Source organism: Ostrea edulis, chromosome 6 (genome assembly GCF_947568905.1).
Source record: "Ostrea edulis chromosome 6, xbOstEdul1.1, whole genome shotgun sequence".
NCBI classification, from domain to species: domain Eukaryota; kingdom Metazoa; phylum Mollusca; class Bivalvia; order Ostreida; family Ostreidae; genus Ostrea; species Ostrea edulis.
Window position 1 is genome coordinate 47,364,063 of NC_079169.1, and position 27,135 is coordinate 47,391,197.

The 27,135-nt window shown below is 35.9% G+C and overlaps 2 protein-coding genes across 3 annotated transcripts in view; one reads left to right on the forward strand and one right to left on the reverse strand.

Moving 5' to 3' along the window:
* Window positions 1-1,263: 1,263 nt before the first annotated feature.
* On the reverse strand, window positions 1,264-16,398 carry LOC125647495 (uncharacterized). Its single transcript, XM_048874178.2, has 5 exons — window positions 16,276-16,398; window positions 14,195-14,286; window positions 12,486-12,782; window positions 9,101-9,195; window positions 1,264-4,224 (listed from the first exon to the last, which is right to left on the reverse strand). The coding sequence occupies exons 2-5, from the start codon at window positions 14,283-14,285 to the stop codon at window positions 4,069-4,071; spliced, it is 639 nt and encodes a 212-aa protein (XP_048730135.2). The 5' UTR covers window position 14,286; window positions 16,276-16,398; the 3' UTR covers window positions 1,264-4,068.
* An 8,475-nt stretch (window positions 16,399-24,873) lies between these two features.
* Window positions 24,874-27,135, forward strand: part of LOC125683807 (protein disulfide-isomerase A5-like) — a 30,896-nt gene continuing 28,634 nt past the window's right edge. For both annotated transcript variants that reach the window (XM_048925275.2, XM_048925277.2), the window contains exon 1: window positions 24,874-24,975. In XM_048925275.2, coding sequence (XP_048781232.2) covers window positions 24,919-24,975 — 57 coding nt within the window. In that variant the 5' untranslated portion in view covers window positions 24,874-24,918. The remainder of the gene's footprint in view (window positions 24,976-27,135) is intronic.

A 27,135-nucleotide genomic window follows, 5' to 3' on the forward strand; every position in this document is an offset into this window, starting at 1 on the left:
AAATGAAAATCCTTCCCACATGCACATCTTTAATTCCCATACAAATACTCTGTAAAACAAGAAGTCCTCACTTGAAAATTGTGGGAGGAGTTTGCCGGACAAATTATGTACCCTCCATATAACATTAATTTTTCAAATAAAGGGGCAAAACTCCTGTAAAAGAAGTCAAAATTGATCAAAATTGCAACACCATCTAGATTGGCCTAAAAAGAAGCTACATAGCAAGTTTCGACTTGATGTGTAAAAAGACAATTAATAGAAACTGAAAATCCCAAACAGACATTCAGATAGACATCACTGTACCACAATACGTCCCATCTAAAGATGGGTGTATAAAAATGTTCAATCCATTGTTGATGCACGATGACAGGCACAGGGTCCAATTGCAATAGGTCACCTGAGTTTATTCAGGTGACCTAAAAATGTAAGAAATATCCTCTCCAAAAGGATTTATTTATGATTGATTGTATGTACCTTGTTTAACGTCCCCATCAAGAACTTTTCACTCACATGGAGACATCATCAATACCAGTGGAGGACTTAAAATTTAGGCCCATGCTCGGCGCTTACTGCCATTGAGCAGTGAGGGTTCTTTAGCATGCCACAGGACATCCGTTCTTATTGTCATCTCCGAGGACCCGTGACATTCACACCTGATGCCAAGTGTTTGGCGATCTGAAACTGTCACTACCCGTTTTAATGACTTAGGTCTGTTGCAGCCGGGATTCAAACCCCAACCTTCTGCATGTGGGGCAAACGCTCACCTCTATAGACCACTGCGGCGGAGATTTTTCGATGAAGGAATATGCTTGATAAGCTAAATTTAGCCAGTTTATTGAAGTTTACAAAATATAAATGCCTGGCTTTAAATCAATTGTGAAGATACATCCTGTGGAAGGATAAAAGGGACATGGATTAATAATAACCAAACTACCCTTTACTGATGCAGACAAAAGCTTTGAAAACCATACATGCATTGTAGTTTAAAGGAAGTTAAGCTTGTGATCACATTTGGGCTAGATGTTGTAATATATAGGTACTGTTTCGATGCTCATTTCATTGGTCCAAACATATACATTTTTTTTTTACTAAAACCTTGGCTAAAATTTTTTGACAATTAAAATTTTGAAAGGGTTTTGCAAGAATTACATATTGTGGTGGAAAGTCTGCTTTAAAATAATCAAAACACTCCAAATCTGCACAATTTTCCCATTTCTGTTTCATCCAATTCAACATATTGTAGCTCAATAACAACTACTATGATTCCAGTTTTGCTTTTAATGTCATAATTCCTATTCAATGTAGAAATTAAAATACACATCCAAAGAAATTGTCAATACTACAAAACTCAGGTGCGAACCTCTTTAAACCATTTAATTAGGAATCTAATAATAAATTAATACAATTTTTTTTTCACAATTATTTCAGATATGTAAATGTAAACAATTCATCACCATTCAAATTCAATACATCTAGACAATCATTACTACTGTAAAACTAAACACATTCACCATTTCAAGAAACCGTACTTAAACAAAGAATGAAAAATAACATTCAAATGAGAATGTGTTTGTGAAATAATTTGCCCCTGTTAATAGCCACATATCTGATGATGGTGCCAAATTTAACCAACATACTACTTTGACCTGGAATAACAGACTTGACCTGAACTTTCATTTCAACAAATAAAGTCTTCACTGTATGACCCAGATTATTTTATGATGTGAACAGACAGACAGACCAATAACAAGAGGATTATTGGTCACATTGCTTATCTGAGTAGTTGCATTTTCCCCATGTAAAACATCTATATTTAAAGTAATGTCATCAGATTTTGCAATATCAATGATTTATTTAGATTTATGCATGATAGGAACATAAATTTTGTTGGAGTCTTTTCTGATAGTTATTGTAAAAAATCCTGTTAAAAATAAACTATTTTAAAAGTCTAAATTATAGATGAATAATCAATTATACATTTCAAAATATTGAATCCAAGGGCAATAACTCTGTTTCTATTGATTTCTTTATCAAGTCTATCACGAGATAGATTTCCTTCATTTTTTTCAAACATTTTGTATATTTTTGTGAAGATACTTTCATGAAATTGTTATGAATGCTACTATATCGTCATAACCTGTTTGTATGAAATTTTGATAACGCTGTTTAAGGAAGATTGCAATTTTGATTCTGTTTATGCATGTCTCATATCTTAAAAAGTGTGATGACCTATGTATTTTATTCAATAATTTGTTAGTTTTAACTGTAATGAATGGAAATAAATATATTTTTCAAACTTGTATCAGATAAAACTGCGAGTATGGAGTTACCTTAAATCAAAATTGCCAATGGAATGAGTCTACAATACATACATTTCGCACACTTCACATATTTTACCACTGAGGTTCTTAAATAGACAGAATTTTTTTTAAAGACGATCCTATATAAAAGTTAAAACCCCTCTTGTGGCCCAGCCAAAATGCTTGGGGTCATGTCTATATAAAATTGAATGTAAACTATAAAAAAGACTGCATATTAATTTGACATATGGTATCCTTATGCTTTTTGTTGATATCTTAAATATCCCCCACTTATCTTTACTTAATTATCTCATAATCATGCATAACAGTGGGTTGTGCCAGGTCTGGTCCTTTAGAAGAAGTTGAAAAGTTTATAACAACAGCCGGATGATGAAAAAACTTTGATCAGAAAAGCTCAACAGGTGGACTAACAACACATCCTCATCTTTGATCTTTGGGTCATACCAATACTTATTACCTGTAACTCTCACAATGTTCATAGTACTAACACTTGCACACCTGTAACTCTCACAATGTTCATAGTACTAACACTTACACACCTGTAACTCTCACAATGTTCATATTACTAACACTTACACAAGTCTTGTCCTTTATTACATTGTCACTAATTCATTCTAGTTCAAACACGATTCTCATTCAGACAAAATATGCACATTAAAACAAAACATAACACAAGTACCCTAAAACTTATTTGTAAAATTGTGTTCATGTATTTAATAGTTTCACAGAAACAGAATATGCAAATGTGATATGATCCAGCATACAAGTATTGAGACTAAATGCAACCAGAGAAGTTCACACAGACTTTCTCCTGTTCATAAATATCTTTCACAATCTCCAACAAACTTGCATTTTACCGAGTACAATTATTTAAGCACCAAATGTTCAACATATGAACCTTAACATCCAATAGTAACAAGACACATGAAACACATGTAACAGGTTCTAAAAACAAGTGTACACACACACACACACACACACACACACACACACACACATACACTAACCTAAGCAGTTTGTCATAAATAAGCTGCACAGTCAACTAAATCCTAAAAGCAAATCAAACATTGATACAGTTCCTCTACACTCTGTACAAAGGTGATGTTTTGGCATTTATATCATAAAAATAAAAATACTGAAACATTTGCCAGACTGAATCATAAAAGCCTGAAGTTAGCCAATTGTTTCCAGCTTTAAATGGTAGCTACTATCAATGAAACCTCCATTTTCAATTCAAGAAACTGCAACATAAGGTTTTCATAATACAGGGTAATTATGAGTTATCTCCCTCACTATTAAAAATACATCTACATCAAACTCGTAACAGGTGAAATGCTATTGCTTTAATAATACTAAGTAAATAACAATTAGTACTGATGCCTAAAGATTACAAATGTGTCACAATTTTTAAAGCAATTAACTTGACTTCAAATTGAATATTTTTAAAACAGATAGTATGTAACAGTTTCGCATGACATAGCAGCTACACACATAAAATGGAAAATTGATATTAGTTTCAATACTTAAAAAGTAATGACTGTTTTAGTGCTAGCAATCTTTATGTACACTAATAAACTAAGGAATTAAAAAAACATTGTGCCCTTAAAAAATCACAAAATGCACTTCTCAGAATCATCACCAATATCTTTTCCCTAACTTTATCCAAGGCCTCTGTTTTCACAAACTCAACTTGATAGGCCCCATCAATCTATCATGCACACATGAGTGAAGAGTTGATTATATGAGATCATGAATCTTTGACAGGCACTTTCATTTTTGCAAGCTTCAGGTTTTTAAGTTTGAGTTTTTCTTTCCTTGCTTCACTTTTCCCATTACCATGAGATGTGAACTCAACATTTATTTTACGGCCAGCTAGTGTTGTGTGGTGCAATCTTAAGGCAATCTGAAAAATAAGCAAATGGATAGTTGTATAAAGGTTCCATATTTATGTTCATAATCAAATTTTTTGAAGCAGAGTGCCATGAGATTAAATCCAAAATCAAATAAATTTTTTGTGGAATTTATTTTTGTGAGGATGGCTTAATCGATTTCACATGCAAGAATTCTTTATAATTTCAAGAAAATTATCTTGAACCGATAAACATCAATAACAAAACATATCAAAGATATTTGTTTATTTCATAATCTCATGATTTTAAATGAAAACACAATTCTAGATCCAGCACTCCATGTAAATTACCATTAAAGCTGATGCTAATCTAATAAGCCTATGACCTTGATTCATGTTCATGGACGACCCTTTGTTAAATATTCATGGGCTTTTAATTGAATACCAAAAAATATGCCCCCTGAAGTTGTTCCGCAATAAAGCAAAACTGATCTTGCAAGGTCTGCTTCAGTTTAATGACCAAGGGCAGGCATATTTCCACAATATTCAGTCAATTACCTTTTTATTATATTTTATTTTCAAATTCTTCAATTCTGGAAGCAGACGTGACATTACATTTATCAAGTTATGCAGATGTGACGTAATGTATGAACTTTTCCATCATTACGGCTCTGACATGGATAGTGACAAACATGGACCTACTGTAATGAGTTTGACTATTAGCTAAGCAGATAACCCTAACAATCTTTCAGTAGGTGATGCAAGCATGAAATTTGGTATGAAACATCCTTAGACACTATTTTATCAAAAAAACACGTTAGCCACCAAATATTTAGAAATGGCGGCCATTTTTTGCAAGATGGCGGACATACTGTATTTGTGAATTGGAAAGACTGAAGGTGCAACTGAAAATCGCACATTTGATGTATAAAAATGCGTACAATTGTACACAAAACGAGTCAAAACTACAAAAAGGCAGTACTAATTACCCTATGTACAATTACATCCTTCTCTCTTTGCAAAACAATTCAATGATCGCAATTACACGAGCATAGTGCGGTGCAGGGCAGGGTCAAGCAGAAGCATTTGCACGTGCCATGACACTCGGATTTACATCCACACTTTGTCAATTGTTGACACCCCCGTCACCTTTGATCACAGCATTGGATTGCTCATGCACATGATCTATTGGCAAAGCAGAGAATGCACGACTTGATTTGTGAACCCCAAATTTTTCGCTTCTGAATTCAACTGCCATTTGAGGGTGCATTTCCTCCAAACAAATCATATCTTTCAAGTGGATGGGAAGCCACCTTGCGTAATTAACATTGTTGTTAGCAAAGAAATATGGCATCAACTCTTGCAGAGACTGTCGGTAAAGCAAAAAGTCTGCCGCTCGAAAAGAACGAATCAGCAAAAATATAGCCAACTCCATACAAAGGATCAAATTCCAAAACTGAAACTGTGGACTTTCGGCTTCACGTTTCTTCACCCAGTCTTCTTTGGAAAGACTGCTCTCATTTCCCTCTGTGGCATAATTTTCATAGGCCTCATTTAGAAGTATATATAAACAGTATGATGTTACCTGGTGTATTTGGCGTGTTCTAGTAACACTGGAAGCAGATAAAAATGATTCAGCTGTACCAGGCGTTGTTACCCCAGACTCTACAAGAGCACCAGCCCAACCACTATCCTGCAAGAGTGAACCGATTGATTTAAAAGTTGCCATCTCAATATGCAACCCTCCAAACATCATGATAAACTTGTCTTCACCATAACGTTCTGGCCAGTGCCATTGAATTTGTTTGGCTGTTGCATAGATAGGCTGATCAGCAGCAATCACGGGGATCTGACCAGGGTTCAAAACAGCAACAATATCACTAATTTTATCCATTACATGTCTGATTGTGGCAACTGAGTGTGCTTGGTCCCGGAGTAATGGTAACAAAGATGTTATACTAACTTCAAAAGGTGGGCTTCTACCTTTAGATGCATGATGTGATGACCATGTTACATTGATTCCATGCTCGTTTACGGATTCAATGAGACTGACCTTTTGTAACCATTCATATTCTGGCTGAAGCTGTAAAGTTGGAACTGAAACAGGACTATCAACTCTCGAAGGCTTATGCTGTTTATCAGAGAAAAAGCTGGTTGTATGTTGGTAAATGAGTCCGGTAGTTCTGGAACCTTTTTAGCTTTCGAATTTACTGGTAATTTCTCCCGCACCTCACCTTTGTTATCCGATGTTGGATGCTGAAAGATGGATATACTAGTTCCATGAAATGATGTTGATGCAGACGTTGAAGATGGATTGTGGTCAATATTATCCATAGCAGCAGTAGTGAAAATATTCTTTCTAAGATTTGATGGACAAACAACACCTTCCGTATAGAATTGGGAGACCGCTGCATCGCCTAGTTGAGCAGATATTTCAAGCACCCTATCATAAGAGACGCTGAGACCGTGATCATGAAGCATTTCAACTAATATCTTTTTCCTGGTTTTTGAATAAGTTGACATACCGATAAATACAGTAAATGACGTCTCACGGTCTTTAGAATGCCTGAAAGTTTTTTACTCTTCTCTGTATTTTGCGTAACAGTTGTACTGAAGCAGCTGTGCCATTGCTAAGTCCGTTTTGGAAGCACCAAATCTTAGCTGAGATTTTATATCAGCACCCTGCTCAATCATGCAAACAAACTGTACAAGAAGAGATGGCATTGCATCTTCAATACAACTGTCATGGAAAGATCCTTGAAAGGGCATTTTATGTTCTAGCATACGTTTACACAATATCTTTGCTGCGTTCGCTACTATCAGTGCCTCCGAATAGTCCATCGCCTGTGATAATGTTTCGCCGACGTCTTCCTTGTAGGCTAATAACATATCCCTACCTTTATTGTGAGCTTCTAGTCCAGGGATCTCTTCCAACAACTTGTCTTTAAGTCTCGTGGGATTTATACTTGGCGCTTCTATTCCCAATTGTATCAAACGTTGATTATAGAGGCTCACAAGGTCAGCCAAGCGAAAAAACCATTGGACCGTCATTACCTATTTTCGACTCAACAATGTAGATAAGAAGCTCTGAAAAGACGATAGGATGGGCCTCCTTCTCTCTTGTTGCCATTTTTCCGCACTACTTTGACTTTGACTTGCAAAATGAGCCCTCTCCATGTTGTAAAGGGCTGTGAGACAAGAGCGATGATATTTTAGTTCCTGTGCAACTATATCCCCACCACTTAATCTGGTCATCAATCTAACGTCGTTCAAATTTCTGGCACATTCATTTAATCGCTTGTCTAAATCCATCGTTATAGCATGACGAAGTTCAGATTTTGGAGCATCTTTTTCACACAAGAAACATACTTTATCTTCAAAAGAGCTCCGTCTACTTTTTGTAGGTACACTATGGGCATCATCAGACATATTTGTAGCATATCGTTTGCGTGCACTTTCAAGCTTACTATTGCTAAATGAAAGTCTACAGCTTTGATGATATTTAGCATTGTTTTGCCATAGTGTTTCCTCTATGCCACCACCTTGATCTAACCGATTCGGGTTTAGTTTGATTGGCATCTGATGAATCGTATGGAAGAGAGGAATATTTCTTGCAATCATAACGTACCCATCATTATCTCTGTCCGTTTCGTAACGGGTTGGAGGAGATTTAAGATCTTCATCGTTATCAATCTGACAGAGACAACATTTACTCCAGTCTGTCTCCAAGTTTGATGACAATGGTCACATTTGCCATTTTTCAAACTAAAGGTCATAGATGTACCAGCGTATATATTGCAATTGACGTGATATAATCTAGAAACTGACAATGTTTAAGGCCGAGGGTATATCCTTTTACCACCTTGAATTATCCAAAGCACATTGAAATCTGGGATTCAACTAGATTCATGGTAGATTTACCCCTACATCTAGCCCGATCGTTCATCCAACATTATTTAAGTCCCGTGCGATCTGTACACTATCCAGGTAACAATTGCCCCATTACCCTTGGCTCGGCTCTCCCGCGCTGGCACATCCTGTCTATTCAGGTGCGGCTACCTTACTAATACTATTTACTACCTTTATAAAAGGATACTTAATAGTGGGGGCTCATAAGGTAGCATTTGGGACACTTTACATCACAAAATTAGTCAAGCTAATGTTGGACCCCATGCTGAGTTCCACAGCAGTGACGTCACCAGAGTGCCCTGGTTGTGCTTCGACTGTCACTCTTTTAAATAAATATCTCTTGAAGATTAAAACCGTATAAAATACTCCTTCAATAATGAATAAGCGGTGTTTTACTCAATTAAAAACAAAAGCACAAAACAAATTATTGGTAACTGAACACTTATATAATGCTTTGGCGCCATTTTGAAAAAAAATGGCCGGTATTTCATTACGTAACGATTCACAAATGACTCTCATCATGTTTGGAAGACAAAAAACCACGAATTCCGAAAATATAAAACACAGATCACTTTTAACAAACAATAGAGGAAGGAATATGCAATATCTTAATGTAGGCCGCCGCCATCTTGAAAAATGGCCGCCATATTGTATTTTTCGGGTGGCTAACGTGCTTTATTTATTCAACTATGTTTGGTTAATATATGTACCAAGTTTGATGCTTGCATCACCAACTGAAAGATTTTTCCATATATAGACATAATCTGCTGGGCTATATAGATGGTACAATAAAGAATGCATACATCTTCAGCTGAACTTAATATTCTAAAGATATTTTATTGGAGGCAGATATTTTCTAAACCTGTTTCTTCAAGAAGTTTACAATTTGAGATTTCAAGAAAATCTCTGCAATGAATTTCTACTTCTGACATAGTACTTGGATGCATCTACCAAAGATATTTCTTACCTAGTCTTTCATTCAAATTTAATTCCATTATTACAGAGTAAATGTTGCACTAACCCCATGACTAATCCTATCTTTGAGTTCAACATAAGCAAACCCTTTGCTCATCCCTGTGCCTTTTCCTTTTGGGATCCTGATTGCTTTCACTCCACCTACAAAAGTAATCACGAAGGGATTGTTATTCACCATCTCCACAGAATATTGTATTTGGATTACATTTCTTGAACTGTAAGAAACTGTTTCTATATGACCAGACTAATTTGGAAGTTAGACAAATGCAACTAGAAATGTCCTGCCATGTGGTCTAGTAACTGTTGTTTTTCAAAAGTTTAGCATGAAATAAAATTTGAAGATGGCAGTCGCAACAGACTTTTTTCAGAATGGAGCTCAATATGGTCAAGGTGATAAGAAAAGTCAATGTTAGAAAATTTGAATGTATTTGGCATGCTCTCACCAAGATTTATTTGAGTATGAAATTTGGTTAAGGTATCTTCTTTAATTCATTCAAAGCCCCTTTCACACATTCACGGATGAAATGCTGGATCATTCCAGATTGTCAATCCGTGACGGTCCTTGACAATCCATCATCACCGTATACAAACCGTATTGCATCCGGCGTCATCCAGGTTGGTCAAGCCCAACCGTGAACAAGAGTACCGCAAACGGTACATAATACACCCGTGAAATGCTTACATAGGGTGTTTTTCTTGTGCTATAATTTGTATAACTTTGCTTCAGGTAGTATCAGCCATCATGAGGTTGTGACAAACTTTCATATGAACAAAGGGTCTTAGCTTAAAAATCGAGATTTCCTCAAAATGGACCAAGTTCAACAACCTGTAATTTTTTCAAAAATGGAAGAAAATCAAAATCCTTCCCCAGATGCACATCTTCAATACCCATACAAACAATCCACAAAATAAGATGGTCCTCACTTGAAAACTGTGGGAGGAGTTGGGCGGACAAATTATGTACCCTCCATAGAATATTAATTTCCAAATAGACTAAGTTCAACAACCTGTAATTTTCTCAAAAATTGTAGAAAATCAAAATCCATCCCACATGCACATCTTCAGTACCTATACAAACACTCCACAAAGTAAGAAGGTCCTCACTTGAAAACTGTGGGAGGAGTAGGGCAGACAAATTATGTACCCTCCAAAGAATATTAATTTCCAAATAGACAAGTTCAACAACCTGTAATTTTCTCAAAAATGGTAGAAAATCAAAATCCATCCCACATGCACATTTTCAATACCCATACAAACACTCCACAAAATAAGAAGGCTCTCATTTGAAAACTGTGGGAGGAGTAGGGCGGACAAATTATGTACCCTCCATATAATAATTATATCCGAATAAAGGGGCAAAACTCCTGGAAAAACGGTCGAAATGGATCAAAATTGCAGTACGATCTAGAGTGACCCACAAAGAAGCTACACAGCAAGTTTCAGCATGATATGTGAAAGGGAAATGAAATTATAAAGAGAAAACCCCGAACGGACGGACGGACAGACGTCGCTGTACCATAATATGTCCCGTCTAAAGACGGGCGTATAAAAAAATTATACAAGTTTAATTTTTTCCCTCAGATTGTCCTCGAAGAAAATCCTCTGTATTAATCTGTGTAGGTACCGTATACTTCTGTGATCAACCGAGAAATCTGTGTAGCCATCATAGTAAATGTGTAACATCAGGGGGTCATCCATGTACGAAACTTTTCTGTTGAAGAACACAGATGTTTACGGATTGTTCCCAATATCTACACAGACAGACATGATAAACACAGGGGAGAAAGACCATAATAATCTGTGTATTTCAGTAGAAACCATGATCTTCTGTACGCTCTGTGATCACGCTGGCACTGACCGGGATTTTTTCCGGGGATGTACACGTAGCTACCGTGCTTATCTGTAGGGAAACCATTGTTTTCTGTGTTTGCATCGTGATAAGACTGTGTTGACACAAGCATTACATGAATGTCACATACCCCAAAGACGCCAGATCACCCTGGATGACAAGAATTTTGCGTCAACCGGCTCCTGATCCATGAATGTGTGAAAGGAGCTTTAGGAATGATGCTAATTTTGACCAATGTTATGCGATTTAAGCTAACTTGGAACAGTTTAAGCTTTATAACACACAAATCAGATTATAAACAAGGGGCCCATGGGCCACATCGCTAACCTGAGTCACCATGGTCATGCTGTTGTTCAACTATGGTGATTTTTTAAAGAATTTTTGCAATGTTTACTCCCATGAAAATATTTTACCCCATATTGTGGCCCCAACCTAGCCCTAAAGGATCACAACATAATCATAATACAAAAGTAAAAACGTTATGGCCCAGACAAACTTTGTATGAGAAGCGGAATAAGAAGAACAAGAGTAACGCCAATGGTACATAATACGTCCTTGAAAAGCTAAGATAGGGTGTTTTTCTTACACAGCTATTTGTAGAACTTGGCTTCAAGTAGTATCAGCAATCATCAGGGTGTGACATACTTTCTTAGCATCATAAAAACAAGACAAATCATGTACTCTCTATGTAATATTTGCACTTGGCATAAGATATGTGTACTAAAGTTTGATGGTCCTTGCTCCAAAAAAATCGGTCTGGATACTGCTACTATGACCTTGACCTTAAGAAACAATAGGCATCCTCCACTTGGCATAAGGTGTATTGTACAACGTTTTACGGTCCTAGCTCCAACAGTTCGGTTTGTATACTGCCTACAAGGTTTTCCTACTAAGTGATAATGTGACCTAGACCTTTGAACTTGAAAAATTATAGGCATCTTCCTCTCATCATGGTGATCAAATGTACCAAGTTGCAATATTCTGGAGCTTACGGTTCTGTTTGTATCCTGCCTACAAGGTTTTCCTCCTAAGTAATACTACAACCTTGACCTTCGACTTCTGACCTTGAAAAACAACAGGCATCTTCCTCTCATCATGGTGATCAAATGTACCAAGTTGTAAAATCCTGGAGCTTACGGTTCGGTCTGTATCTTGCCCACAAGGTCCGGACAGACAGACAGAAACAGAGCCATACCATAGTATGTTCCGTCTTCGACGGGCGTATAAAAAGAAGAATTCACACTAAAACAATATGTCCCCTACTGGGAAGGGGAGACTTAATCAGATTACACAGATAAGAGACTCAAAATGGGATGAAAGGACAGAGGACAAGAACAACTTTATAATTCCCTGGCCATATATGGTATTTAGGTGTATAAAGTGATATAGGCAACTGGAAAAATCAATCTTCATTAGTTGTCTTTTTCAACACAAAATGTTAGAATCCATTTTGTCTCCCCATTCCAAGTTCTGCTTCAAACTTTCTATCTAATGCTGAGAAATAGAGGGATTCTTTTATTTGTTCATTGTGGTTTATGTCAAACTAGCTGAGATATTTCTAAACGCAGGTACGATTTCTCACCTGTTTTTCTGAAGTGTTCCTCCAGCTGTTCTTTGGTGATAGTGTACGGGAGATTCCCCACAAACAGGACATATTTCTGAGGCAGAAGTTTGGACGGACTAGGAGATGGGCTTTCTTCCGATGCTGGTTTGGTTTTGGCGAGTTTGGTTTTGTTGTTCTTTTCACCATTGACTGGCACCTTTGGGATCTTTTTAGCTCTGTGGTTGACTAATCTTGGCTTACTTTCATCATCTTGAGTGATTATTTTGGTTTCTGTATAGAGGGCTGGCCTAACTGTTAGTGTGCTCTTTCTTAAACCTATCAAAGAACCATTTAGTGTAAACAAAATTTTCATGAAAAACGAATCCATTGAACTTTCATAATATTCATACACATTTGCTGCAATTATCTTTAAAGACATATTTATTTAATAAACATACATATTGAATACATGTACTGTAGACATATTTAATTCAACAAAGTCATAATTTCGCAGATTATCAATTTTGGTTTTTGTCCGCAGATATGAAATTCCACTAATGCCGAGTTGCATGTGGCTTACATGAAATTCACTTACATTCTTCAAATCCGCTGGTATGAAATTAGGCAGATTTATGTGACCACAGACTTAGCGGAAATAAGTTCCATACATAAAAAAGTATAATCACAGTTATGTATCGCTGCAAAAAAAATGGGGGGAGGGGGTGTTACAGTAATTAGTACAGTCTTCAGTATTACTGAAGGTTAAAGGTTTATATATATGATAAGGACTCTATCTGCCCATCAAAATCAACATTCATGCTTTTGTTTCAATATCCAGGTGTATTTTGTGCAAAAATTCTGATGCAACTCAGTTGTTATTTTCAATTTCATCAAAATGATGATAGAAAGATGACATATTGCCACAATTTACAGTAATTTTGACATAAAATGACTCTTATTAAAGCAGGGTTTTTTTCTTCTAGAAAATAACTTGGACAAACCCTAAGCTTTTATGCCATAGATTTGTCTTTCCAGTACACCTATGCCTGGGAATTCTGACAGAAAAGAAAGCAGAATGCAAATTTTATAAGAAATTATTTTCATTTTTGAAAATATATAAGTGTATGAACTGCATTGCTTCACACCAGCATACTCTCATGAAGTTCTAACACTCTCGTGAAGTATGCCAGCGTGAAGCATCACACTTCACACCCTCATGCATTTTCAAAAATGAAAATCATTTCTTAAACGTACATTGGTGACTACTGAGCCATAATAAGCTGGGAAAAGTATGGTACTCTGTATTTCTGCTCATGATCTATATTCACACATCATTAGAGGCTCTCTTTGAACCTTGCTTTACTCACTTGGATCAAATAAAATAATATTAATAAGTTAAATAGTATCCAACAAATTCCCCTACGTCATCATTAATGATTAATCATCCAGGATAATTTTTCTTGAGGTTTTTTTTCTATATCTACATCCATAAAGAACCACAGAGACAAATGAAGTTCATTGTGCAATTGATGAGCCTTCAGCATCAAATCTGATCTTTATAAACTTAAATTCAACTGAGAAATAAGATCATATTACAGAATTCAACTAATATTACTGTAAAAAACATTTTAAAATTCAAGACATATCCACTTTGTACATTAAGCCCTATCTTTGCAAGCCCCTCCTCTTCAGAAAAAGAACAAATGCTAAACGTTTGGGTTTAGAAGATGACTCTATTATCGCTTCACCTTCTCTTTTCTTGTCCTTCTTCCTCTGCTCACTCCACCATGATTTCCTGCGTTCTTTTCTGTTGACAACTGTCTTCTTATTCTCTGACATACTGTAGGGAAACAAAGGCATCACCCCTTTTATTAATACAGAGCAGAGTTTGGGTATCTTAGGGGCGAAATCAAAAGTTCAATGTCTGACAAAAAACTAAATTCACATAGCTTTCACCCTTTAAAACTAAATATGATGAATGTTGAAACTAATCGATTACCAAGTAAAAACATACGATTATAAATAACACTCCATATACCATTTCTACTGTCTATTCGCAAATGAATGTGTACATTAAAACTATTAAATGTTTATTAAAATGTAATATTATTGCCTTTTTTCTTTTTCCACTAAAGAGTAATCGATGTCGGATAACAGAAACTTACAAGATATTTTATCCCCCCTTCCCCTAACTATTTGAATGTAGATTTTTATCTGACATCAATCTTTTGATCTTGCCCCTTGGGTAGTGGGTTTTTTTTGTATATGTTCCACACATCCGTCAGTCTACAGTATGCCTCGGAATGACAAGTCACTAGATCAACTGAGGAAATGAATGTACAGTCACGCAAAATGTACGTCAAACTTGATAAGTATACAATTCAGAGTTGTGGACAACAAAAATTTATACAACTCACTTTCATCACCACTACCACTTAAACAGATGAACAGGTAATGCAGACTTTACAGTGATAAGTGTATAGTCTACTAAAACAGGTTAGGAACACTTCCCCTATAGCGAGATATTCTCGCTAAAACGCGATTATCCCTCTCTAGCAAGAGTAAATATATCCCGTACAACCGAGAAAAACACCCGTGGAGTACATCTCTTCGCGTTTCACATAATATGTCTGATACTTCTGCAAATATATTAATCAAAACAAAAACGCTCACGATGTGTATTGGATTTCAGACTGCTTCCCTCTTACGCAGCAACTTTGATGTGTAATTTCTTGACTATGTCAGGGATAGACATTAACTTTTCATCTCACTTGCCCTTTGGGCAAGTGAACTCGAAGTTCTACTTGTCCGAATGAAAAACTTAGTTGTCCGAAATATTTTAGACTCTAAAAAGCCTGTCAAGCAATAATTCTATAATTATCTTAATTATATCTCTCTGTCAATTGGTGATACAGTATGATCTACTAGAATGGGCCTTTGCTATAATCTGACGATTCGGTAAAGAAAACAACTCTATATGAAGTTGGGTTTTACTTCCTAATATTTTATATTCAAGCTTAACACAATTATTATAATAATCATATTTCCTAATCAAAATATCACTTGCCCCATCGGGCAAGCATGTATTGAGTTTCACTTGTCCAAACTGGGTTTTCACTTGCTTCGAGCAATCGGACAACCGTTAATGTCGATCCCTGTATGTTGTCAATTTCAAAGAAACAATTCTTATCATCATGATCATGTTGAGTGTGTGTTGCACTTATTCAGCGTTGCACAGGATTTGCCATTATTTTCAAATACGCCAAAACACCTGTTTAAGGTAAATTAATGTTTATTTCTCGCTAAAGAGGGATAATCGCGTTTTAGCGAGAATATCTCGCTATAGGGGAAGTGTTCCCAACCTGCAGAACAGACATGTGCTTGATTCACTAAAGCTCAGTAAACATTGCAAGATCATCCTGTTCCGACCTGTGTAACACATACAAATGGTGTGTTACAATGAGAGCCATATCATAAGCATCAGGACATCTAATGTTCTAGTCTTTTTCACATTCAGCCTATTTTGATATCCATTTATTGTTCATTTAGCATACTTTCGCATTCCTGATATATATTTCTTTACATTTTCAAAAAACCCAAGAATTTGACTGTTACATTCTAATTACTTTCCCCCTCTACATATACTCTCAAATTAGAAATAAATCAAAGTTCCTATGCAATGCCGGCTAGGGATCTATTCTCTAAGAAAGCTGAAAAACAGCTGTAGGCCTACTAACTAGTTAACTTTAAGGCCTAAAAATACTTTACTGGAAAGGTGAAAGTGAACATTCAACAATTAAAAGTTTTAAGAATCAAGTCCAAACCTTACCTTTACAAACACATGCAATAACCCAGTTAAAAGTTAATAAGTTTGAGATTCTGTTACATTTCAGGATGCCGACTCGATTAAAAGAGAAAGCGTGACGGGTTTCGGTGAACAATTTAGAGGACTTCCGAATAGGGTGAGACTAATCAAGGGCTCGGTTGGCTGTTCCCTTCTCTTTTCTTCGGAAATTTTATTTCAATTTTATTTAAACAAGCATTCTATTGCATAGCACTATATGTTCCTTGCCGACCCCAAGTCAAGTCGTTTGTGTAATATTCTGCGTGAATAGTCATACGTCAACAGTGCAGTTTCAACTTTGTGCACAAGATCCCATAAATTTTCTAAGTCCAAGGGTCATAACTCAACAAAACATCAATGAACCGGAACAAAATCCGATGAGGCCTATTGCCCACATTGCTCAACTGAGTCACCTTAGCACCTGCTGTTGTGATTTTTTTTAACCCCCGTCCCCAAATCTTTATTCCCATGAAAAAAATTCAAAGGATTTTGGCATAAATGAACATGAATTCACACAACATGGAGTTGCCTCAACACAATATGACCTTCCTGTTTTGGAAGAAGGTCAAGGTCACATAAATCATGGTATGATATGAAAGGTCTTAAATATTGCCACAAGAAATCTATATACAAAATATAAAAGTTCTACCTTAATAGTTCAGAAGCTATATATGAATAAGCCAACTTTTTAAAAGTAGGTCATGCATGTACTCCAAAGTCCAACACTGTGGAATCACAAGGTCTTGTCATAAAGAATTTAGATACAAAATACGAAAGCCCATCTTTAAGTAGTTCAGGAGATGTTACATGTCAGTAGGTTATGTTTTCTTAAAAGTAGGTCAAACTCCAAGGTCATGGTAAGAAAAGAACGGACTTACGCAAAGAAATCTATATACAAAATATGAAAGTTCTGGTATTTTTTACACTCAAACTTCAAGATCAAAGTCACAAGGTCAACCACATTGGCATCACACGAAAGATATTGCCACAAAGAATCTGCATACAACATATATTAACCATACTTCAGGAGATATTTAATATATTACACTTTGAAACCTACTAATTAATGATTCCTTTTTGTTCTTATGAAACAAAATTTATTTCGTTTAAAATATAGCTTAATTTACCATTTCCTTGCAGATTTTTTTTTTTAAATTCTTATTATGATCATTGAAATTATATTATAATAACAAAAATCATTATATATTGTGTTTTATAGTCTGAATTTCATACTTTCAGTGAGCAGTTGGTTTATTACATAGAAAAATTGGGACAAGAACAACGTTACTGAATATTTAATTGTATCGGGCTACGGACTCTACCCAGGCGAAAAGACGACAAAATGATAACTAGCGACTTTTCGCCTCGAAATAAGGCAGAAAAAAACGACCAAACATCAATGAACCGGAACAAAATCCGATGAGGCCTATTGCCCACATTGCTCAACTGAGTCACCTTAGCACCTGCTGTTGTGATTTTTTAACCCCCATCCCCAAATCTTTATTCCCATGAAAAGACTACAAGACTCCAAGTGAAAAGACAACAAATTAGGTCGCTAATGCGGGTTTTGTTTGTCGTCTTTTCGCCTGTATCTTGTCATCTTTTCGTTATTTCGAGGCGAAAAGTCGCTCATTATCGTTTTGTCGTCTTTTTGCCTCGAAATAACGAAAAGACGACAAATTGTAAAATGGCACAAATCAGCCACTATAGTGAGGCTATACAGGCAGTTTCCAGGCCAGACAAGTTTATGTTGATGGAGGATTTTAATGCCCGTGTGGGATCTGACCATGAGGCCTGGGCAGCAGTCATGGGCCCTCGTGGTGTTGGAAATGAAAATTCAAACGGGAGGTTACGCCTCACCTTGTGTGCAGAGAGAAAGCTTGCAATTACTAACACGTATATCAAGCAAATGAATTGAATTGAAGTTCCAGTAGTACAATTGAATGATCTGATCTATAGCCCGGTTTTATTAGGAATTTTTCGACGATATTTGATAAGCTTTCTGACATTAAAATATAATCTAAACGTGCTTGTTTAAAAGGTGTTTTTCTCCTCCATGTGTACATTTTCTTATCTGGATTTAAAATCCTGTAGTAGTCCAATAACTGAATCGTCTATAATTAAAATCACCTAAAACAATAAAGTATTGGTTATCAAATTCTAGTCAAGTATCTCTGACCTGGTCATAAAATTCAGGGTCATCTTGATTAGGCCCATATATATTAATAAGGGTTACTCTATTATCTTCCATCATTAAATCCAATGCTAAAAAATTTCCTTCACTATCTTTTTTTTCATTATGAATTTTGAATTCAAAGTTATTATTAAAAAGAATGCACAATCCTCTAGCATTTGACTTAAAAGAATTTAAAATGCATTTATACCCCCATTGGGATTCTACAAATGATTCAGACTCTTTGGTAAAATGAGCGTCTTGAAGGCAAATTCTAGAATATCCTTTTGTTTTATAATAATTTAGCACATCCTGCCTTTTTGAAAAAGTGCCAAACCCTTGACAGTTTACTGTAACAATTTTGATGTTTTCCACCATTGCAAGAGAGAAATATTGTTAGATACAGGGTTATTTTCGCCAAAAAAGTTTGTACAGCACCAAGTATAACAATTATGATATGAAGTAATTTGACTTTGACATTTGAAGTAACACTCGCACACTCTCTCACTGGCCAACACACACCCCCCTAACACACCAGCTACATGTAACACACTGAAGGTAAACATACCACTACTGCTTTGTTCTCACACTACCTATGACGAGACTGCTCCTTAAGTGGGTAATAATGACACATTTTAAATGTTTAATAAACGCATATAGTTTTTTCAACAGCATACGGGCTAGGGACTCACCGAGCCTCACGGAGTTTCATGTTGATATTGTCAGTGATGTCAAATTTGTGGCGATTTCCCTCCTTATCCAACGCAAAAATGTATCCATTGTAGAACCAAACACTGTCAATCACTTCGGTTTTGGATTTCAGGTCTTTTAACAGTTTAGTATTCATCGGTGTTATGTGGTCCAGCATCAACGTGGGCTATGGAAATTCAATAATAGTTTATTAACTGACCCTACATGTGTAGGAAAGGTGAAAGACACAATTCAAAGAGTTAAAAAACAATACTTGGAAACTGAAGATGGTGAAAACAACCAGTCCTCATACTTTATCAATTATAGTATATTTCTAGAAGTTCTTTTGATGGAAATAAGGGGAACCGCTATTTCTTACTCTTCATACAAAAAAGGAAAGGGGCAAACTAGAGAATTCTTTAATCGAAGAAATAGAGCCTCTTGAATTTGAACAAGAAATTAATACAGATTTAGTTCAACAAAACAAAACTGCCCTACAAGATTTAAGAAATAAAAAACTACAAGGGCATGTTATAAGGTCAAGGGCAAAATGGATTGAAGGAGGAGAAACACCGTCAAAGTATTTTTGTAATATGGAGTCTCGTAATTATTTAAACAAAACAATTTTAAAAAAGTAGAATTAGAAGTCAACCAAATCATATATGATCAGTCAGAAATTTTAAGACAAGTCAATTTTTTTTTACCAAACTCTTTATACTAGCAGAGATCATATGCTAATAGATATATCTATTAAAGACACTATTAAATCAAGTGAAGTACGGAAGCTGGATCAACATACAGTAGAGAATCTTGAAAAAAAAAACATAGATGAAAGGGAAGTGCCTCATGTATTTAAAAATAACAAATCTCCAGGAAGTGATGGGTTTACAGTAGAATTCTTCAAATTTTTTTGGAAAGATTTAAAAATATACATAGTACAATCAATCAATAACATATTTGTTCAAAAGGAGCTCCCTATTTCACAAAGATTGGGAATAATCTCATGTTTGCCAAAAGGCGACAAACCCAGGCATTTCTTGAAAAACCGGCGTCCAATAACTCTTTTGAATGTCTGGTATAAAATCATATCAGGATGTATAAGCTACAGAATTAAATCTACCCTAGATTATCTAATATCAGATACTCAAACAGGCTTCCTGAAAGGAAGATATACAGGAGAAAAGACTCGGTTTATATATGATTTGATGTCATTCACAGAAAATAGACACATTCCAGGATTATGAGTACTTTTTGATTTTGAAAAGGCTTTTGATTCAATTTCTTGGTCTTTTCTTTACAAAACTCTAAGATATTTTGGTTTTGGGAAATATATGTCAGAATGGGTTAAGATCTTAAATACAAATTTCAAAGCCTCAGTTTTACAAGGCGGTTTCCTATCAGAACAGTTCAATGTTGAACGTGGTTGCCGACAAGGGGATCCCGTTGCACCTTATCTTTTTCTCCTTTATGTAGATATCCTGGCTATTCTGATCAAACAAAACAAAGATATAAAATATTGTGATAAATGATAAAGAACAAAAACTATCTCGGTATGCTGATGACACTTCTCTTGTGTTCTTGATGGTACACCAACGTCTTTATTTGCTGCCCTTGATACTATTGATTTTTCTCTCAAAATTCTCAGGACTTAAAATAAATAGTTCAAAAACTAAAATTATCTGGATTGGATCCAAAAAAAAAATTCTGATGAAGTGTTTCATCATTCTAGATGGAAACTGGACTGGGGATGCACCAATTTCAATTTATTAGGTATACATTTTTCGGTAGAATTAGACAAAATCATTGAACTAAATTATGGAATTCAGATACCCAAAATAAAAGCTATGATACAACAGTGGAGAAGAAGGATTCTAACACCAATAGGTCGAGTAACAGTTGTTAAGACCCTACTTATGCCAAAACTGAATCACCTTTTCATTTCTCTACCAACACCTAAAAAAGAAACTATTTTATCATTAAGTAAAGAGTTATTTCAATTCATTTGGAATGCTAAAACAGATAAAGTTAAAAGAACAACTGTTACCCAAGACTATTTGGTAGGGGGTCTTAAAATGGTTGATATTACTAAGTTTATTATGTCTCTGAAATGTTCATGGATAAAAAGGCTAACTACAAGTGACTCTAAGCCATGGTTAGATATTTTCATTGCCATTAATGGTCGAGATATTATAAACAAAATTTTTGATTTTGGAAATACATTTATTTCAGATTATGTGGTAAAAGAAAATAATGCCTTTTGGCAAGATGTCTCTAATTCTTGGTTAACAGTAATGAAAGTTAGGGAGAGGAAAATAAATGAAAATATTTTCTTTGTACTCCACTGTGGTACAACTCATATGTTAAGGTGGGTTATAAAAACATGGTACGAGAAAGGTATATCAGTTGTTGGTGATCTATTTGATGATGAAAGCAATTTTTTGTCTGTAAATGCTTTTCAACAAAGATATAATCTTGAGTATGTATGTATCATGCAATACAACAGTGTTATAAGTGCCATTTCAAATGTTATGAAAACAATGTCCAACTCTGTCAAAATAGTATGTAAACCTTTTTACTATGATTCAATTATATTGTATGAGAAATGTACAAAAGTCATATATAGTCCTAACTCAATTTCCAAGTGGAACTCTGAATTATTTCCTCATAGAATACAAGAATTGTTGGTGAAAGATGTTTTTAAGGTTTGTTTCAAAACAACAACTGATTCTACAGTTCAGTGGCTACAGTATAGAATTCTTCATAGAATTCTTCCTGTTAATTACTATCTAAAGAAAATCAACCTCATAAGTTCTGATACCTGTACTTTTTGTAAACAAGCTCTTGAGACTATACAACATATTTTTATTGATTGTGAAAAAAATATGTCATTATGGAGTAATTAATTTTAGTTTACATATATATGTAAAAACCAAAGAAAGAGTTGGGCTTAATGTGCAAAATGTGTTATTTGGTGATCTTCCACTCACAAAAAGAAACAAAGTACTAAAAAAAAATTATCCTTTACACAAAACATAGTGGTATGTTTACCTTCAGTGTGTTAGCTGGTGTGTTAGGGGTGTGTGTGTTGGCCAGTGAGAGAGTGTGCGACCTGGACCCCGGAGAGTAAGGTGCGCGCGCCGGGCGCCCCCGGTGACGAAGAAGGGGGTTAATAGGAGTATCAACATGACTTGTTAGAGGTTTTTTAAATCAATGTTTTGCAGTAGATAAAAAGCTTGGCCCGGGGGTGGTTCATTGTCGTTAAGTGCAAATAAAAAAAAGTTTTCCGAAGAGTATCGTGTAACAGTGAAGGTCTCAACGAGTAGAGTTTGTGCATTTTTACGTTTATAAACCCTAGTAATGTGATGAAGCAATACTCTCCGCAAATACAGTGTCTCCGGGGACCTCCCGCGGCGCGGCGACCCGGGTCAACGGTGACCAGGTTATCGGTACCCAGGAATACGGCGACAAAGAATTCGGATACCGGATCTCGTAAACCCCGATTTCCCGCCGTAAATATGGCTGAAATATTGCCAAAAACGGTGTAAAACCACGATTGATCAATCAACTGATTTCTCGAAAACTCGAGAGGTCTGGAATCAAGTTCTTCAGGAAATCTATTTGGTAAAATATCACATGTTAAAGAGGACAAAACCATTAAAATTTAAGCATAATCAAATTACTTCATAGTAAAATCATATCATGTTTGATACTTATGTGTAAAACTAACCATGAACATGTCGTTGATACAAGCGACTGCAATGCATGATACAGAAACAACTTTCTTGACTATGAATAGGTAAGTCACAAGTATGGTTTTCCACACAGTTCTTGAGTAGATATTATGCATCATTATAAAAAACAAAGAAAGACCATATACAAAAGATATATATTACACATGTATTATCATGATGAAGTTTATCAGATGAGAAATTCAAGTTTGGTTGTGTGATGGCTCCAACGCTCCTCAGCATCCTGTTTGCAGTCATGTTGCAATCGGCTCTTTCCAAGTCTCGTGCAGGCGTCACCATAAACTACAGATCAGAAAGACGCCTCTTCGATCTGTGCAGACTAAAGGCAAAGACCAGAGTGCAGCAGACTCTACTTCAGGACTTTCTATTTGCATATGATTGTGCCCTAGCAGCCACTTCCAAGGACGTTCTGCAAGAACTAGCAGACAACTTGTCGGAGCCATGTGGTTCGTTTGGTCTCACAATCAGTCTCAAGAAATCAGAGGTATTCCACCAGGCCAAGCTGCACGATCAGTGCTACAAGAGCCATGCATCAAGATCCAGGAGACATAGTTACAAAACGTAGACGCGTTTACCTATCTCGACAGTCGCGTGACCTCCGATTGTAGCCTGGATAAGAAAATACCTAGTCGTCTTTCTAAAGCTAGTGCTTAGTTCGGTCGACTCTGGACTAGTCTGTGGAGTAAGCGCGGCCTAAAACTGCAAACTAAGGTAGGCTAGCCATCTACAGAGCAGTTGTGCTGACATCGCTACTGTACGGTTGCGAGACCTGGACCCCATATAGGCGCCACATAAAGCTACTGGAAAAATTCCACCAACACTGCCTGCAGAAGATAATGGGTATCAAGTGGCAAGATAGGATCACCAATGCAGAGGTGCTAAAGCGTGCAAATCTACCTGGCGTCGAAGCTTTGTTAACCAAGGTTCAACTCAGATGGACTAGTCATGTGCATGATGAGGATGGGAGATGACCATACCCCCAAACAGCTGTTCCTCTCAGAATTTGCCACGGGCACATGCAGTCAAGGAGCTCCTTTGAAACGCTTCAAGGATGCAATCAAGACTTCTCTCAAAGTCTGTGACATCAAAGTTGATGGATTGGAGTTCCTAGCAAAGACCGTTAGGTATGGTGGACTGCGGTCAACAAAGACGTAAAATTCTTTGAAACCAAAGCAAAGCAAAGCAGTGTTTTATTTCCTCCCCTTAGTCTTATGCTTTCGTATCTGTATATTCTTGCATGAAAGTTTTCTTTTATTTTGTATTCTTTTGTTAATCTGTGATATGTCTGTATATATGTGTACATGCATGTTATGTGTCTTTGTCCTTGATATACATGAATGTGATAGTCGGTTAAAAAGCTCTACAGAGCTTGTGTTTGATATGTTGAATGTATATAGTGCCGACTTTAAATAAAATTTACTTTACTTTACTTTAAACGTCTTGATGACCTGGAAGCGAAACGTCAGGCAAGAAAAGAGAGACAGCAGATCGAGCACATCCCGCAACATAGCTTGACCGTATACATGTATTTGAAATATGCAATATCTGAAATATTTTGGAAGGTCAAACACACGAAATTTTATCTCTTGTTTGATGATAATTTTATTTTCAACAGTGACGAATTCAGAACATTTTCCCTTTCCGCCCTATAAGGGGTACGTGATTGAAGATCCCAAGATGAATAAAATATTTAAGTTAAAATATTCAACCAAAAGGTTAGGTGCAACTCCCTGTAACCCCCCCCCCCCCCCCCCAACCCCCCAACCTCCCCGTGACCTTCCAATGAATAAAATATATACCATTGAGAATCGTTCCGTTTGCTTGTATATTTATTGATTACACGTAAAGTAGGAACCGTCATACTAAAAACTACCAATTTTCTCTCTCTCATCATTTCATTAAAAAAGAAGCATTACATGGATACGCAGAGGACTGTTACGTATATTAGGCGTATCTTATTGCGGAGTCATTCGGAAAGTTTCTAGAATTACCCATCTTTATTAGGTTGCACCGGTGATGTGGCATGCGAATTGTTGGAAGATGAAGTTTTCGTTATTTTGGCTTGCAATAGTGGTATGCCTCTTTTTGCGTAGATCATCTTACATAATTACAAATTTTATATTAATTATTTCTATTCCAATATGTTATTTTCTCCAAGAGAATAGATCCTGCAATCACTACTAGGGAAACGGGAGTTCGAATTTACTCCATTCCCTGTTTAAATGCTAAATAAAAGTAAATGTTTTGCTATTTTCATGTATGTTATTGCTTAGAATGTGTTAACATTATTCAAAAAGTTATAAACTGGTGGGCTCACAAATTGTAAGATATTTCGGAACCCGATACATGTAGGTCATTAAATTTTTGACGACGATGTAAATATTGATTGATTTGCAACATCTCGGAAGCATTATTTTAAAATCATAAAATGTCTTAGATCATTTTTATATATATTGATTACATTCTGTGTGAAAGAAACTGCATGTTTAATAATTGATGGGTGGAGAGATAAATATAGAAAGGGAGATATTCTGTTTTACTATCACATTCCTCCCCCGTTAAATGTCTTAAATTCTGGATATTTAAATCCAGGACCTTGAAACTTTCCCCTTTTTAGCTCACCTGAGCTGAAAGCTCAAGTGAGCTTTTCTGATCGCCTGTTGTCCGTTGTCTGTCTGTCCATCTGAAATGTTTTACATTTACGACTCCTTCTCCAGAATCACAGGGCCAATTTGAACCAAACTTGGCAAAAAGCATCCTTGGGTAAAGAGCTTTAAAGTTTATTCAAATGAAGGGCTACGCCCCCTGCAAAGGAAGGATAATTGCAAAAATACAAAAATAGGATGGGGTCATTTAAAAATCTTCTCAAGAACCACTGTGCCAGAAGAGCTGAAATTTACATGAAAGTTTCTTGACATAGTGCAGATTCAAGTTTGTTAAAATCATGTCCCGCTGGGGTAGGATGGGGCCACAATAGGTGATCAAAGTTTTACATACAAATATATAGGGAGAAAATCTTCAAAAATCTTCTTCTCAAGAACCATTGGACTAAAGAAGTTTACATTTACATAAATGCTTCCTGACATAGTGCAGATTCAAGTTTGTAAAAATCAGGGCCCTGGGGGTAGGTTGGGGCCACAATACACGTATCAACACTTCGCCGCGAGTTACGTCCCTTTGCAGGGTCAGCCAAAGGTCAATCGGTGAAAAACCAAGTTTTCCTTCTTTACCTTACCAAATGTAACATGTTATTACTTTGAATTTTAGCCAATTACCAAGTTTTCATACAAGTTAATGGGTTGTCCCAATCTGGGGCATATTGTAGTTAACTTCAATTGATGGAAAAATAACAGATATGTCAAAGCTACAGATAGGAAAATTACAAAGGCCAACGTAGGGAAATACGATTTTTATCCGGGAGATGGCGGACAAGGGACGTAACTTTCGTGAAGTGTTGATACGTGTATAAGGATCAAAGTTTTACATGCGAATATTTAGGGAAAAATCTTTAAATATTCTGGTGAACAATGTGGCCCATGGACCTCTTTTTGGGGGGGAACAGGACAGGTCTTGCAATGGAAAAATGCATATGAGGCCTAAAGTAAATTTTTCTGTGTTTCCGTTAACACAACAACGCCCATCTGAGTGATCTGACCCAAAATTATACATCTACCTTAGAAATTGTTTTTAATATTGTTCAAGAAATCATTGAAGAAATGCTTTTTTGGAGTTGACAGTTGAAATTATGTGTAGGCAATTTTTATCCAAGCATATTTTGAAGTTGCATTTATTGTGTAAATTAAGCCTGTCATGTTCAATAGGTTGTTTGTCTCTTTCAAAACTATTTTCTTATTGCACAGTGATGGGTTGCATTTTGAAGATGCAGTTATTATTGGGAAAAATAAAAGACAGTTAAATTTTGTTACTGAAGTTAGTAATGTTGTACCGATAATCACAAAAACCGATTTTTGAGGATAAAATGCTAGCAATTTTGATGATCAATTTTTTTTCCCCACAATCGATCATCAGATGTATATATACATTTCTTATAGAATGTATTCTGTATTTAGTTCATTTCCACTTCTAGAAACTTTAAGAATCAAAAGGTGCATATCTATATATATAGGAAATGCAAAATCATACAAAACACACGCACAACAAACTTAACTAAGTGAAGAAACATTTAAAACAGAGCACAGAAAAATTTACTATAAGTGGATACCCACTTCTACC

Bases quoted from the DNA above. Each gene is read 5' to 3' on its own strand.
- LOC125647495 (XM_048874178.2), bottom strand. From the start codon at position 14,285: ATGTCAGAGAATAAGAAGACAGTTGTCAACAGAAAAGAACGCAGGAAA. The intron at 12,783-14,194 runs GTGAAGCGATAA...GTTCTTTGATAG, and splicing joins GAAGGACAAGAAAAGAGAAG to GTTTAAGAAAGAGCACACTA. The intron at 9,196-12,485 runs GTGAGAAATCGT...TTACTTTTGTAG, and splicing joins GGAACACTTCAGAAAAACAG to GTGGAGTGAAAGCAATCAGG.